The sequence below is a fragment of the Oncorhynchus gorbuscha genome, linkage group LG05 (assembly GCF_021184085.1).
Source record: "Oncorhynchus gorbuscha isolate QuinsamMale2020 ecotype Even-year linkage group LG05, OgorEven_v1.0, whole genome shotgun sequence".
Classification (NCBI taxonomy): Eukaryota; Metazoa; Chordata; class Actinopteri; order Salmoniformes; family Salmonidae; genus Oncorhynchus; species Oncorhynchus gorbuscha.
The window spans coordinates 54,621,138-54,638,363 of NC_060177.1; the positions used below are offsets into that span (position 1 = coordinate 54,621,138).

Sequence of the window (17,226 nt, forward strand, 5' to 3'; positions counted from 1 at the left end):
TGTTTAGGGTGTCAGGTAGGGTAGAGATGATATGATATGATCCTTAACTAGAATCTCAAAGCACTTCATGATGACAGAAGTGAGTGCTATCCCGATAATCGGTATTCACATGCACGAAGAAGTCTGTAGCATCCAGTAGAGGCTGCTGAGGGGAGGACGGCTCATAATAAGGACTGGAATGGAGTCAATGGAATGGTATCAAACACATCCAAGACGTGGTTTCAATGTGTTTGATAAAATTCAATTGACTCTATTCCAGCCCTTATGAGCCGTCCTCCTCTCAGCCGCCTCCCCTGGTAGCATCCGAATGGTTTGGCATAAAAGACTAAAAACAAACAAGTTTTTCTCTACGACCCCCACAAGTGTCAAGGGACTCGTCAAAAGGTAACACATACAAATTAATGGAACTATGGAGGTAGTTTTGTGGCAACAAAAATAAGGGGTTAAATGTGTAAAATAAAAATAATAACTTCCTGAGCTTTCTTATATCTCCTAGATATAGGATAGACACTTCAAAATCATATTCCTTATGATTTATTTTTTGACAGTCTTTATTGACATTTATGAATGTGTTATTCAATGCGTCTCTATGGGCTATAGTAGTAAAGGCCAAACTCAATATTTTATCAAATATATATTTTTTAAATAATTTTTGATAACTAAAGGGGTCCTAAAATTCAAAATCAAATAGCTTTATGATCCATTATATGACCTTCTTAAAATAATTCCATATGTAAGCTTAGAGCCCCCCACCTCAACGGCTTAGACTATTAAGAATGAAATGTCAATGTTTGCTTATGTTCGCAGGTATGGGCCTTACTGATTCTGTTTTGACTTCCTTACAAGCCTTTCAGGTTGGTGTTTACACATATGGTGCTGTCTGATTTCAGTTATACATTTTCTCTGGTGCTGGAGCTTTCTTCCTGTTGCAACTTGTAATAAACCAGACACACATACACAGGTAAAATCATTTTCTGAACAAAATATACAGCAGTGGTAGCTAATAGTTAGCTCACTGCCATAGTTAACTTGCCAACCAGATGAAAGGTCTATTACTTTTCCTGGCTCACTCCATTTTTCGATTGGATGGGTCTGAGTACAACATTCAGACATGGCGGAAGGAACGGTGGACCAGGTTAATGATGGAGAGCAAGAAGAAGCATATTTTTACCGAGAAAGGAGTAAATGTACACCAGAAGAGGAGACAAGGCTCGAAAGGCAACACTTTTGGAAAGTGATCGATGCGTTTAGATACTACAGGTACGGACTGTTTCAAAACAGCAGTAGTATTTGGTAGCTAGCTTACCCATAAAGTAATTTGACCCAGACGGTCTGGCTATCGTTAGTTCAAGTTTTTATTAGTCGTATGTACGGGATACACCGTCTAACGGTGCAGGTTCCTTCTCGACAATGCAACAATAATAATAAATAATAAATCAAGAATAGAAACACGAAGTAACGTTAAATGACTCATGGAAGGGGGATCGAGGGTGTTTAAATTGTGCAGTTGTGATGTGTGTGTTATGTTGATGGAGTAACGTTTTGTCCGAAGATTTTAGAAGAGGGATGACTGATTTTGGGGTCTTGACTAGTTCTCACAGCCCCAAAGTCATGCCTAAACCCCGCCTATTTCTACAATTTCTCCTCTTAAAGGCCCAGTGCAGTCAATAATACTGGTTAGAATAATATTGCGAAAATTATGATAATGACCTTTAGAGCTGTTAGAAAAGTCCTGAAAATTCTGCCTTTTTAGGCAACCTGGTCTCAGCACATTTTGTATGATTCTCTACGTAAATCTAAGACACTCAATTTAGTATGATATGTGTTGTTTCGTATGGTATGTGATAATTGCTGGATGTCCGTCAACCATTTCGTATGATATGTTACGATTTACAATTCCTGTTATATGTTATGAATTTGCAAAACGTACAATATGTAACGAATTTGCAAAACGTACGATATGTTACAATTTGGGAAAACGTATGATATGTTACTAATTCTAGCTAGGTGAGTTAGCTAGCTCACAAAGATTAAGGTTAAGTTTAGGAGTTAGTTTAAAGGGCTATGGTTAGGGTAAGGGTTAGCTAAAAGGGTTAAGGTTAGCATTAGGGTAAGGGTTAGATAACATGCTAAGTAGTTGAAAAGTAGATAAAAATGTAGTAAGTAATTGAAAAGTAGCAAATTAGCTAACATTGTCCGTAATGCGATTTGAACTCGCAACAGCTGCATTGGTGCATTGGACCAAATCTGATTTTAAACCTAACCTTAACCTTCCTGCTGACCTTATGGGTAACCCTTAAGTTAAGACCCCATTTTTACAATAGTCAATTTTTACTTTGTGGTAACTAGTGACAACCCTAATTATGTTGCATAGCTAGCTAGCTAAGATATATTGTGTATTTATATCAGGATTTATACCGTTTTGGATAACTACATTGTCCCATACCACCGCTATTTAGCTAGTAGCTAGATAACAGCAGCACAGGAAGTGCAGCTAGCTCTAGAAAATAACTAATATAACTAAAAGAAGATGCAAAAAAACCAGAAAGAGCTATAAAGTCCAGGCCGACAAACATTTACATTTCAATACAGTTAATCTTGTTACTTACAAACAAGAAGGTAATACATGATTATGCCTAGTCTATACAACCATGTTCACCATGATGGAAGCTGCTTAGAAAAAAGGGAATAAAAAGGTTTTGTGAATCTCTGTGTTTCTGGACCTCCATCTTCTCTTCCTCCTTTTCACCATGGCACCACCCTTCCCTTTTTCCTTGTCTAATTCACCTCCCCTTAATCTCAGGATAAATGTTCAAGAGCGGGTGAATCGAGCAGAGCGTCAGTTCCAGAGTCTTCCGGAGCATCACCAGCTGCTGCTGCCCGGGGTCTTGCCCAACCTGGCCCGTATCCGCCGCAGTGTGGACCACAACCAGGAGGTGCTGCAGGCTATCGTGCTCAACTGTATCCACATGTTTGAGAACATGGAGTATGGTGAAGAGGTGAGCTAAACGGTCAGAAAAGGTGACACTCATGCTTTCTCGCAGTCACACCAGGCACTACTTGTATCCCTCAAACTACTGGAAATCAGTTATTTTTCATGGAAAGAGGAGACACGAGTCATTTAGCAATTTAACCACTGGCAACTAGAGAACTCGCTACCAAAGTTGAGAATTCCAACACTATGCAAAATGGTCAGTGATGCAAATGCAGGATAACCAATCAGAGTAGGGAGGGTCTTACTTGCTAGCTTTGACACTGTGCTGAATAGGCTGCATCTAGGTGGTTTTGTGCAAGAAAAATACAGTAGTAGTAGGAGGAGCTGCATATGTTTTTCTATTCTACTATACCACACCGGCACACATTTCAGTAGATCTTGTAGTAGTGTAAATTATATTAGAAGATTCATTTGCTTCCATGATCCTTTCACCATTGGATGACGTTTGAGGAGTTGAAGTGAATCTGTTTTCTGTCCAGGATGACCTGAGGAAGGTGGGTACGTCTTCCACGTTCGACATGGACAAGCTCAAGTCCACCATTAAGCAGTTTGTGCGTGACTGGAGCGAGGCCGGCCAGGCTGAGAGAGACTCCTGCTACCTGCCCCTCATCCAAGAGATCCAGAGACTCTTTCCCAGCAACAAGTGGTGAACACACACACACACACACACACACACACACACACACACACACACACACACACACACACACACACACACACACACACACACACACACACACACACACACACACACACACACACACACACACACACACACACAGTCTTGAATTCTAACTCAGTTGTGTGATTTAGTATTTTGAATTACGTATGTATTCTGTCAGTGATGGCGTGGTTGTTTCTGTAGTGATGTGTCCAAGGTGAGCGTGCTGGTTCCGGGGGCAGGGCTTGGTCGCCTGGCATGGGAAATTGCTCGTCTGGGTTATGCCTGCCAAGGCAACGAATGGAGCTTCTTCATGCTCTTCTCCTCAAACTTCGTCCTCAACAGGTAACACTCACCCTCAGCCCTAACCAAGGGTGCAAGTAGATTTAATTTCTTCTCATTACGGGACCTCCTATGTGTGCACCTCAAAAATGTATGGGTGTAACAGGCCCGGCCCTGGATGTTCTGCCGCCCTAGGGAAGACAAAAAATTGCCTCCGCCAATTTTTTAAAATCAGAACCATAAGGTGAGTTAACCATAAGAACAGAACATAAATGCAGCCCAATTCATAGGCCTATTCATAACACATCTGGTTATACAGTCCTTCTCAAATAGTGGGGCGCGCTTTTCTTTGCACCGAACAAGAGCACAGAGCAGGAGATATGAAGTGCAGATAACAAACCCTTAAGAGACACCATGCAAAAATATTTAACAGGGATGAAAAGAAAGGTGGAGAGAGACGGAGATAATGAGACAAACGTAAGTCTCCCGAAAGCTAAGACGAAGCGTATGTAGCGCTTGGCTTCACTGTGACTACGGTGGGGGATGAGGAATGACCGGTATGTTTACTGTGTCTAAAAATGTTGGCAGCGGACAGCATGAAGCCAAATAAATTAAGGCATCACTTAAGGACATTACACCCCAATCACGCTGATAAGCCGCTTGAGTTTTTTCAGCGAAAACGTGCAGAATATTGCCAACAATCGTCCCGCTTTGTGAACGCCTCTTCAGTAAACCAGCACTGTTAGCATCATATAAGGTGGCGCACCAAATTGCTCAGTGCAACAAACCCCACTCCATAGCAGAGGAGCTGATACTGCCTGCAGCATTAGACATGGTCTCTGTCATGCTGGATGACACAAGTACTGCAAAAATAAAAGTACTTCCCTGAAAACAGTTCCCAATATGACTGGGTGAGAGATCCTTTCAATGCACCAACTCCAACTAGTTTCAGCTCTGCAGAGGAGGACCAGTTCATTGATATGACGTCTGACTCCACATTGAGACTGAGGTTCACATCACAGACACTGAGTGAATTCTGGCTGAGTGTAGAGAGGCAGTATCCACTCTTAGGGCAGAGGGCCATGGGCATTCTTCTTCCTTTTGCAACATCTTATCTTTGTGAGACTGGCTTCTCTGCTGTTGCTGCACTGAAGACCAAGTACAGGTCCCAGCTACACATTGAGCAGGAGCTGAGAGTTGCAGTATCATGCTTCAAACTCCGCTTCAAAAAGCTGTGCTCTGCAAAACGTGCTCGTTGTAGCCATTAATCCTGACTTTCTCATTTTGATTTTTTTTTTTTAAATCAGCACATTGTTTTATTCATTTTTGTTTTATAGGTCAAAGTGTATATATTGTGCTCCTGAGTTAATGTTGCTGATCAATTTGAATGTATTATTTATTGATTATATTTCATTTGGATTTTTCAGTATCAAATACAATGGATACAATGTTATGCAACTTATAACAATTGTATAGACAAATGATAAATTTACAGTCGCGGCGGAGAGTTGGGGGGCGCGAAATGTTTACTTCTTCCTAGTGGGGGGGCGTAACAAAAATGAATTGAGAAGCACTGGGTTAATAGGCTATATAGTCAGTTCAATGTCAATAACATATCATATTTTCAAACTGATAAAATCACCAATGTCTCTATTAAATTAGTTTTTATCTTTCTTTGTGCGTTGATTGGGGAAAAACAGTTTGCAATCAAGAGAAAATGTTGCTCTGAAAAAGCCTCAAAAGAAAAGTAGATAATGAAAATAGAAGTTTCAGGGAAGAATGGACAGCGAAATAGGTGTATTTCTCCAATGTCAAACCAGAGAATGTTTGCAACGAAACGGTTGCTGTTTGCAAATAATTAAACATTAGACATCCTTATTAATCTAAATATGGCACTTTCAAAAGTTACCTTTCCACCCAGACAGACGCTCAACCAACACAGAGTAATGTAAGCTTCAACTGTTGACATTCTGAAGCTCAGCTGCGGCCTATTATGTCTCTAGTAATTTAACTTTTAATTTTCTGAAAAGAGAATATGTTAAACCCAACTTCTTAGCTATCTGTGTCCCGTCAACGGGACAGTTGTACATCATGCAGTGCCTTGTGTCACCATCGCAGATTTTAGAGAAACAACAAATGTCGGTACATATAAGTGTCTTATATCGGCTGAAAGCTTAAATTCTTGTCAATATAACTGCACTGTCCAATTTACAGTAGCTATTTCTGCGAAACAATGCCATGCTATTGTTTAAGGAGAGCTTCTAACAACAAAACACTTTTCACCACGATAGGTTTGATAAATTCACCTCTGAATGTGAAATGTGTACTTACATTCTGAAATCTTGCTCTGATTTATCATCCAAAGGGTCCCTTTTTTCATACCTTTTTCATATCCTAAAAAGGTACACATAGCACTCACAATCGGCAGGGTAGCCTAGTGGTTAGAGCGTTGGTCTAGTAACCGGAAGGTTGCAAGTTCAAACCCCCGAGCTGACAAGGTACAAAATCTGTTGTTCTGCCTTTGAACAGGCAGTTAACCCACTGTTCCTAGGCCGTCATTGAAAATAAGAATTTGTTCTTAACTGACTTGCCTAGTTAAATAAATAAAATAAAAAATTGATTTTGTATTTCCACTCGTTCAATTTGCAAAGACAGGAATCTGTGAAAATCTCACCCTAAACGTTGTTTCAACCAGTCAAGTCGCAGTCAGATCCTAGAACGTAACGAGACTTCACTATATCATTAGGGGTGTCGTATATCCTATAGGACACCATATTTGGTCAGAGAGCGATGCCTTCATGGCACACTGATGACGCGTTTCGGTCTTCACTTGAACAACTCTAACTTTGTCAAATAAGCACCAATCGGGGGTCAAACAAAGCTAGCTAGATAGCCCATAAGCTGGGCTTTAAGGGAGTATCCGTGTATCTGTTATAAAATGTAGCTACTAACCTTGTACGACAGCATGCCATTTCATTTTGGACAAAAAATATAAGAATATTCAGTTATGAAAACTGGTTGTTTTGCAAATGTTGAACTATAATATGGCTACTAATACTGGAAAAAGCTAAATCAAAGTACAAGTATACAGATTTCAAATCAAAATCAAATCAAATCAAAGTTTATTTGTCACGTGCGCTGAATACAACAGGTGAAATGCTTACTTACAGGCTCTAACCAATAGTGCAAAAAAGGTATTAGGTGAACAATAGGTAGGTAAAGAAAGGCTATATACAGTAGCGAGGCTACATACAGACACTAGTTAGTCAGGCTGATTGAGGTAGTATGTACATATACAGTGGGGCAAAAAAGTATCTCCCACTTAAAAAGATGACAGAGGCCTGTAATTTTCATCATAGGTACACTTCAACTATGACAGACAAAATTAGGGAGAAAAAAAATCCAGAAAATCACATTGTAGGATTTTTTATGAATTTATTTGCAAATTATGGTGGAAAATAAGTATTTGGTCAATAACATTAGTTTATCTCAATACTTTGTTATATACCCTTTGTTGGCAATGACAGAGGTCAAACTATTCTGTAAACCTTCACAAGGTTTTCACACACTGTTGCTGGTATTTTGGCCCATTTCTCCAAAATGTAATATGAATGCAAATGCCTCCTTCACGATTTGCCCAAATGTACCTGGGTGACTTCACACTAAATGTCATGGTAGTTTGCTCATACTTCAAGTTACCCGTCTGAAACTTTGCACATACACTGCTGCCATCTTGTGGAGATCATCGGAATAACAACGAGTGATGGCTGGAAGTGGGACCTTTCTGTTGCATTTCAAAGATGGTGGTAGTAAAATAAATGGTTGTTTTTTTTTCTTTTCTATTTTCTTCTACCAGATCTATTGTCATATATTCTCCTAAATTCAATTCACATTTCCACAAACGTCAAAGTGTTTCCTTTCAAATGGTACCAATAATATGCATATCAGGTCCTGAGCTACAGGCAGTTAGATGTTGGTATGTCATTTAGACGAAAATTGAGAAAAGGGGGGTTTTCCCTAAGATTATTTAATAAGAGTTAAGCACTGTTATAGAACACTTTTTATTATCTGTATACTTTTCATTGATTTATTTCTAAATATAAACTTAATAATATAATATAATTTTTGCCCTTTTCTTTAACAAATGGTATGGCATACCCTCACTCATTTTGAGCCCTGGTTTAAACCGAACACACCAAGCCCTTCTCAGACACCAAGGTATTTAAGGAGTGCACGGTGACAGTGTTGGAGGCTTTGGCTATACTGGCAAATCTATGGATAGCATAATTGTGTCTGTCAAACATGTAGGCCAACATGGGGGGGATTGGAAGAAATAGCCTCCAACAAAGCCCTCTTGTTGTTAGTGAAGTCGAATTAAAATGAAGACAATTGTTGAAATGAATTACTTTCAGCACCATTTGCTGTCCACCTCTGTTTTGAGTATGCCGTAGTCACACCAAAGGTGATATTTGCCCGCTGGCCTTTTTAGTTGACTTTGTCCTGCACTCTCGCTCCTCATTAATAAGTTAATGATTGAAAAGTTGTCTGTCTCATGACATTGTAATACATTTAGTCTCCAGTCCACGGGCTACAGAAACACCACATAGGCTGCTACTCTTTCTACCCCGTAGGCTACATCATTTATGTTAAATTAATTTGATGGAGCGTGGTGGAGCGTAGAGTCTCTCCAACAGCACCCTGGAGAGGCGCACTATGCATGGATAAGCAAAATATTTTGCGCCCCTGCCTGTGACAAAGTGGGCTCTGCTTATCACGCTCACCTAAAGATCCCGCATGCCACTGGGTGAGAGAAGTTATTGTTTTTGGGCAGAATAATGATAGGTGTTGTTGGAGGTGCATCTTGGTCAGTTTAAGTCGGAAAATGCTGCCCTCATCAAACTGCCGCTCTAGGCGGCTGCCAAATCCTGCCTAATAGGTGGGCCACCCATAGGGCCTAATCATAGAATTATATTTGCAAATACATTTCTATTACTTTAATTATCTTTTTCTGTGGGACAAGCCAGAATTATTTGTAATTTAACGTTTCTTGTGGCATCAATACAACCAGTCATGATGTTTTCATCTGATTTTCAAATAATCACTTCAAAGGGTTCCCGTGCACGTTCATCCACTCGCAACATTTTTCCAGCCTCCGAACAGTGGTGGATGGAAAGAGACATCCGTTACACAAGACACCAAAACACTGGAATGACATTTGGTGGTCGTCATTAGGCCAAAATGAATTCCTCCACTGCTGTCCGTGCGCGTCTCTCTGCCGTAGCAAAATGTTTGTGTTCTCCTCAAACCAGATCGTATTTCGGAGCGTAGGCTATAGGCCTATCAAATCAAAATCAAATCAAATTTTATTTGTCACATACATACACATGGTTAGCAGATGTTAATGCGAGTGTAGCGAAATGCTACTGTCTTATACACAGTGTAAGGGGATAAAGAATATGTACATACGGATATGTGAATGAGTAATGGTACAAAGCAGCATAGGCAAGATACAGTAGATGGTGTCGAGTACAGTATATACATATGAGATGGGTATGTAAACAAAGTGGCATAGTTAAAGTGGCTAGTGATACATGTATTACATAAGGATGCAGTCGATGATATAGAGTACAGTATTTACGTATGCATATGAGATGAATAATGTAGGGTAAGTAACATTATATAAGGTAGCATTGTTTAAAGTGGCTAGTGATATATTTACATTATTTCCCATCAATTCCCATTATTAAAGTGGCTGGAGTTGAGTCAGTGTGTTGGCAGCAGCCACTCAATGTTAGTGGTGGCTGTTTAACAGTCTGATGGCATTGAGATAGAAGCTGTTTTTCAGTCTCTCGGTCCCAGCTTTGATGCACCTGCACTGACCTCGCCTTCTGGATAATAGCGGGGTGAACAGGCAGTGGCTCGGGTGGTTGTTGTCCTTGATGATCTTTATGGCCTTCCTGTAACATCGGGTGGTGTAGGTGTCCTGGAGGGCAGGTAGTTTGCCCCCGGTGATGCGTTGTGCAGACCTCACTACCCTCTGGAGAGCCTTACGGTTGAGGGCGGAGCAGTTGCCGTACCAGGCGGTGATACAGCCTGCCAGGATGCTCTCGATTGTGCATCTGTAGAAGTTTGTGAGTGCTTTTGGTGACAAGCCGAATTTCTTCAGCCTCCTGAGGTTGAAAAGGCGCTGCTGCGCCTTCTTCACGATGCTGTCTGTGTGAGTGGACCAATTCAGTGTGTCTGTGATGTGTATGCCGAGGAACTTAAAACTTGCTACCCTCTCCACTACTGTTCCATCGATGTGGATAGGGAGGTGTTCCCTCTGCTGTTTCCTGAAGTCCACAATCATCTCCTTTGTTTTGTTGACGTTGAGTGTGAGGTTATTTTCCTGACACCACACTCCGAGGGCCCTCACCTCCTCCCTGTAGGGCCTACAGTGTAGGCCGTCTCGTCGTTGTTGGTAATCAAGCCTACCACTGTTGTGTCGTCCGCAAACTTGATGATTGAGTTGGAGGCGTGCGTGGCCACGCAGTCGTGGGTGAACAGGGATTACAGGAGAGGGCTCAGAACGCACCCTTGTGGGGCCCCAGTGTTGAGGATCAGCGGGGAGGAGATGTTGTTGCCTACCCTCACCACCTGGGGGCGGCCCGTCAGGAAGTCCAGTACCCAGTTGCACAGGGCGGGGTCGAGACCCAGGGTCTCGAGCTTGATGACGAGCTTGGAGGGTACTATGGTGTTGAATGCCGAGCTGTAGTCGATGAACAGCATTCTCACATAGGTATTCCTCTTGTCCAGATGGGTTAGGGCAGTGTGTGCAGTGTGGTTGAGATTGCATCGTCTGTGGACCTATTTGGGCGGTAAGCAAATTGGAGTGGGTCTAGGGTGTCAGGTAGGGTGGAGGTGATATGGTCCTTGACTAGTCTCTCAAAGCACTTCATGATGACGGAAGTGAGTGCTACGGGGCGGTAGTCGTTTAGCTCAGTTACCTTAGCTTTCTTGGGAACAGGAACAATGGTGGCCCTCTTGAAGCATGTGGGAACAGCAGACTGGTATAGGGATTGATTGAATATGTCCGTAAACACACCGGCCAGCTGGTCTGCGCATGCTCTGAGGGCGCGGCTGGGGATGCCGTCTGGGCCTGCAGCCTTGCGAGGGTTAACACGTTTAAATGTCTTACTCACCTCGGCTGCAGTGAAGGAGAGACCGCACGTTTCCGTTGCAGGCCGTGTCAGTGGCACTGTATTGTCCTCGAAGCGGGCAAAAAAGTTATTTAGTCTGCCTGGGAGCAAGACATCCTGGTCCGTGACGGGGCTGGATTTCGTTCTGTAGTCCGTGATTAACTGTAGACCCTGCCACATGCCTCTTGTGTCTGAGCCGTTGAATTGAGATTCTACTTTGTCTCTGTACTGACGCTTAGCTTGTTTGATAGCCTTGCGGAGGGAATAGCTGCACTGTTTGTATTCGGTCATGTTACCAGACACCTTGCACTGATTAAAAGCAGTGGTTCGCGCTTTCAGTTTCACGCGAATGCTGACATCAATCCTTGGTTTCTGGTTAGGGAATGTTTTTTAATCGTTGCTATGGGAACGATCTCTTCAACGCACGTTTTAATGAACTCGCACACCGGATCAGCGTATTCGTCAATATTGTTAACTGACGCAATACGAAACATATCCCAGTCCACGTGATGGAAGCAGTCTTGGAGTGTGGAGTCAGCTTGGTCGGACCAGCGTTGGACAGACCTCTGCGTGGGAGCCTCTTGTTTTAGTTTCTGTCTGTAGGCAGGGATCAACAAAATGGAGTCGTGGTCAGCTTTTCCAAAAGGGGGGCGGGGCAGGGCCTTATATGCGTTGCGGAAGTTAGAGTAACAATGATCCAAGGTTTTTCCACCCCTGGTTGCGCAATCGATATGCTGATAAAATTTAGGGAGTCTTGTTTTCAGATTAGCCTTGTTAAAATCCCCAGCAACAATGAATGCAGCCTCCGGATAAATGGTTTCCAGTTTGCAAAGAGTTAAATAAAGTTCGTTCAGAGCTATCGATGTGTCTGCTTGGGGGGGGGGATATATACGGCTGTGATTATAATCGAAGAGAATTCTCTTGGTAGGTAATGCGGTCTACTTTTGATTGTGAGGAATTCTAAATCAGGTGAACAGAAGGATTTGAGTTCCTGTATGTTTCTTACATGACACCATGTCTCGTTAGCCATAAGGCATACGCCCCCGCCCCTCTTCTTAACAGAAAGATGTCTGTTTCTGTCGGCGCGATGCGTGGAGAAACCCGTTGGCTGCACCGCATCGGATAGCGTCTCTCCAGTGAGCCATGTTTCCGTGAAGCAAAGAACGTTATAGTCTCTGATGTCCCTCTGGAATGCTACCCTTGCTCGGATTCCATCAACCTTGTTGTCAAGAGACTGGACATTGGCAAGAAGAATGCTAGGGAGTGGTGAACGGTGTGCCCGACTCCGGAGTCTGACCAGGAGACCGCCTCGTTTCCCTCTTTTTCGGAGTCGTTTTTTGTGGTCGCAGCATGGGATCCATTCCGCTGTTCTGTTTGAAAGGCAGAACACAGAATTCGCGTCGCGAAAAACATATTCTTGGTCATACTGATGGTGAGTTGACGCTGATCTTATATTCAGTAGTTCTTCTCGACTGTATGTAATGAAACCTAAGATGACCTGGGGTACTAATGTAAGAAATAACACGTAAAAAAAACAAAAAACTGCATAGTTTCCTAGGAACGCGAAGCGAGGCGGCCATCTCTGTCGCCATCTGTTTTCAGGTCCATTCGCTCATTTTGCATTTCTCTAACATACAGCAATGATAACTGTAGGCTACTACACCTTTTATTTTTCTTTACATTTTGTTTTAATTATTGTGAAAGGCTCATGTTTTACCGATATGGCGTACCCGCACTATTTGTTTTGCCGTGACACCGTACCGGACCGTACCGCCTTACTTTCACCCCTGGCCCTAACTCAAGCCTTGCGTATGATGCAATAATTCAGCCCTTGCATATGTGTGTCATTTAATGTTGAAATGTCTGGTGTTTAGCTGCCTGAAAACACGGGCCAAATCAATTGCCTAGCATATCAAATTATCCCAAAGCAATCCTCTTCGGACCACTGTTGTTCAGCTTAACTTACCTTGGCTCTGTTCTGTCCCACCTGAGGTGTGAAAAGGTCAACTCCATGACCCTGTACCCCTGGATCCACCAGTTCAGCAACAACAAGAGGTCATCTGACCAGACGCGGCCAATCAGCTTCCCAGACGTCAACCCCCAGAGCCTGCCTCCAAACTCGGACTTCTCCATGGTGGCTGGGGACTTCCAGGAGGTCTACACAGAGCCTAGTGAGTGGTGAGCTTCACACAGGCTGTATGAAGATCAACAAGAGCAATGAGTGATCAGGGCCTGTGTTCACAAAGCGTCTCAGAGTAGGAGTGCTTATCTAGAATCAGGTCCAACCTTGTCTTATTCATTATGTTCTAAAAGACTAAACTGATCCTAGATCAGCACTCCTGCTCTTAGACACAGGCCTCGTCTCTCTGTTGAGTGACAGGTTGTTATGTGAATTGGCCACATATTGAGCAGTCAATGGTGAAAGTGAGCACTCTGTCCTACACACAGATCATTGTTTTATTACCTGTGTTGGTTGGTATTTTAGCAACAATGTGAGACTGGTTAGACGAGTATCGTTGTGGTCTTCCCTGTCAGACACCTGGGACTGCGTGGCTACCTGCTTCTTCATCGACACGGCGCACAATGTCATCGACTACGTGGAGACCATCTGGAACATTCTGAAGCCTGGAGGCGTGTGGATCAATCTTGGTGAGCGACAGAGCTGTTCAACGGAGCTCCTTTCCTGACCAGTGATAGAGGTTCTCTACACATTTTTTGGTGTAGTTCCTGTTTAAACTTACTGGTAGTGTATGATACACTGTATGTCAGTGGCGATCGGCGAGCATGTCCTTATTTCTATTGGATGACTGTCATTAATATTACATTCACCCAGCTCAATGTAACATCGGTTTAGACTACTACATGATACTTCCTATATCCATAAATTGTCCCTATACCCATCATGAGGTTGCTACAACATAGCCTACGAATGAAAGTTTACAGCATAGGTGCACACGTCGACAGAAACATTTGAGTAATCAAGGTGACAGACAGTGACACATTTAATACCGCCTTGCACACTCTTGACTGCATCTAGCTGATCTAGGGTGTAATCGTTAGTCCAACAGTTGCAAACTAGACTTTGCATACTTTCTACTTTCTATTGGACAAATTCAGGTATGTTATCCCTGTTTCGTTCCATTTGATTCCGTTTAAGAAATGTTTTTCAACAGAATTGGCTGAATGAATACACCCCTGATCACACGCAAACAGTTCACTTTCATAGCAGCCACATATACTCAAACAAAAATATAAACGCAACCTTCAATGTTGTTTTAGAGAATATGGCAGTATGTCCAACAGGCCAAACAACCAGTTGGACATAACCACGCTATTCCTCCACATCTGGCTTCTTCACCTACGGGAGTATTTCTGTCTGTAAAAAGCTCTTTCTTGGGGAAAATCTCATTCTGATTGGCTGGGCCTATGCCCACCCATGGCTGCGCCCCTGCCCAGTCATGTGAAATCCATAGATTAGCCTAATTAATTAATTTAATTGACTGATTTCCTTATATGAACTGTAACTCAGTAAAATCTTTGAAATTGTTGCATGTTGCGTTTATATTTTTGTTCAGTATACAAACAGCATGTATAATTCCTTCTTGCATCTATGTGCTGTCCTCCTCTCACCTTTTCCCTTTGTTTTTGGACTTCAGTGCACAATACAACAGCTGTATGTGACCAGACAAGAAAAACCTTTCCAACCCAAACCTTCATACCATAACCGCTACACAAAGCCTACGTATTTGTCACCATTTTAACTAATGTCATAGTCAACATAGCTAGCTACTAGAACTAACTTGTTAATAAACACGTGTGGTATCCCGGGAGGTCTACCCCGGTTGGTGATAGAAGGGAGGTACGTGCCGCAACTTTGGCTCCCTCTGCTGAGAGTACACGGGCTAGGCACCCCGCCGCTGATGGCTCCAAGTAGAGGTAATTAGGGGAGAGTGCCAACCAGCAGTGCAGGCCACAAAAGGAGCACCGTGGCTTGCCGCGAGGGGAGAGAGCGAGACGGACACGGAGAAAAACCTGTGAAGGACAGAGCGTGTTATTTAGTTATGTTTATTTTGTTTCTTAGTAAAGTTGAGTTTTCTGACTAGAACCTCCTTATCTCTGTGTTAATCTCTGCACGCTCAACCCAACACCCCACGGTTTGCCACACCCGCTATAATCATGTAAATGTAGTACACTGTAGTACAGTGTACAGCAAGCGGGTATTTGAGTAGGCTAAACTAACTGGCTGCATTCGTTAGCTAGGTAAGTTGAAGTGAAAATACAACGAAACAGCTAGCTCTCTCTTGTGTCTCCTTCATTTTTTAATACATTCATTTGTTCAAAACTGTTCAACTATTGTCTTTCTCTCTCTTTGAGTCAACTACACACCACAGTTTATGCACTGCAGTGATAGCTAGCTGTAGCTTATTTTTTCAGAACTAGATTAATACTCTGATCCTTTGATTAGGTCGACAACGTCAGTTCATACTGCAAGAGCTCTGATAGGTTGGAGGACGTCCTCCGGAAGTTGTCATAATTACTGTGTAAGTCTATGGAAAGGGGTGAGAACCATGAGCCTCCTTGGTTTTTTATTGAAGTCAATGTACCCAGAGGAGGACAGAAACTAGTTGTCCTCTGGCTACACCTTGGTGCTACCCCAGAGAGTGCTGTTGATGCTACTGTAGACCTTCATTGCAAAACAGTGTGTTTTAATCAATTATTTGGCAAAATGTGAATATATTTAGAATAGCTTTATCTAAATAGTATAACTTTTTTTATTGTTTCACTATTTGTATTTTTATGAAATTCACTGAGGATGGTCCACCCCTTCCTCCTCTGAGGAGCCTCCACTACTGTATGAATACTTTTACCAAAGCTGCGATTCCTCCCTTGTCTATAGGCCCACTGCTGTACCACTTTGAGAACATGGCCAACGAGCTCTCCATCGAGCTAAGCTACGAGGACGTCAGGGCAGCAATTTTAAAATATGGATTCCATTTGGAGGTAAAGCTGTTTTTTTGTGTTAAATTTTTGAAATTTTATATAAAACAGGTGTACAGATTGGAGGAATAAGATGAACAACTATTACAGTTTACAGTAAATAAAAGAAAAGTATAAACATTGTTTTCAGTTTCAGTTGTTTTAACTATCCTCCTTGGGCCTAAAACATCCTGTCTTTCACTGCAGGTGGAGAGAGAGTCTGTCCCCACCACCTACACGGAGAACGATCAGTCCATGCTGAAGTACCTGTACGACTGTGTTTTCTTTGTGGCAAGGAAACCTGACCATCTGTATGCCAACGGTTACCAGGTGGTCCATAAGAACAGACCGGAAGTGTCGCAACGACGAGAGAGCTGCGACAGTCTGACGTGACATGTCATGACATTACAGAGCAACAACCGGAAAAAAAACGCAATTGGCCACCACCAAGAGCATTAAAAAAATTGTAAGATGACAGAAACACAAGTCAATGGACAGGTTTGCTTTCATGTTTCTTCTTCTTTATATTGTCTCATCGCCAGAGCTGCCAAATCACCTTCCTTCCTCCCCTGAGCCTTTTGAGATTGAGACAGATGCCTATTATGAACTCAAGTGACTACATCTGTCAGCACAGGACTGTTTGTCTTCAGTTAAAGAGGCAAAGTGACGTTTCTATCTCCATGGTGACCTGATGTAGTTGCATGCGTGTCAGAGACCCGCCTCTACGTCTTCCCATTGTATTTATTTTGTAAAATACAGTTACCAACTCTGGCTATTTATAGTAAAACAAAAAAATGATCACTTAAAATAATTTGCTGAAGTGGCTGGAGTTGGTTATTTTAACCTATATTGTATGATTGGACACAGATTGAGTTTCAGCATTACACCCTGGATCTAGTTACTGTCTCACATAATAAAGAAAAACAATTCTTTAAAAAAAAGAAAACGTTTCATTGACTGAGAGGGATTGTCTAATTTTCCTAACTCAATAGTGTCTTTAGGGTCATTCCATGAAAAGTGCCTTTGATATTAAGTATTAATTGTGCACCAATATTGCATTTAAAAAAACTGATATTTAAATGAAGTGCCCTTTAATATAGACCACATTGAGAATTCAATAAATCTGATTTTTC

The 17,226-nt window shown here is 42.2% G+C and overlaps 1 protein-coding gene across 1 annotated transcript; it reads left to right on the forward strand.

Annotated features, from left to right (window-relative positions):
- The first annotated feature begins 1,076 nt into the window (after positions 1-1,076).
- On the forward strand, positions 1,077-16,856 carry carnmt1 (carnosine N-methyltransferase 1). Its single transcript, XM_046350216.1, has 8 exons — positions 1,077-1,260; positions 2,804-2,999; positions 3,475-3,641; positions 3,861-4,001; positions 13,109-13,287; positions 13,652-13,765; positions 16,014-16,117; positions 16,301-16,856. The coding sequence occupies exons 1-8, from the start codon at positions 1,112-1,114 to the stop codon at positions 16,484-16,486; spliced, it is 1,236 nt and encodes a 411-aa protein (XP_046206172.1). The 5' UTR covers positions 1,077-1,111; the 3' UTR covers positions 16,487-16,856.
- The last annotated feature ends 370 nt before the right edge of the window (positions 16,857-17,226 follow it).

Excerpts from the sequence above, each read along its gene's own strand:
- carnmt1 (XM_046350216.1), top strand. The coding sequence starts at position 1,112 with ATGGCGGAAGGAACGGTGGACCAGGTTAATGATGGAGAGCAAGAAGAA. Across the intron at positions 1,261-2,803 it reads GATGCGTTTAGATACTACAG|GATAAATGTTCAAGAGCGGG; the intron begins GTACGGACTGTT and ends CCTTAATCTCAG. Across the intron at positions 16,118-16,300 it reads AATATGGATTCCATTTGGAG|GTGGAGAGAGAGTCTGTCCC; the intron begins GTAAAGCTGTTT and ends CTTTCACTGCAG.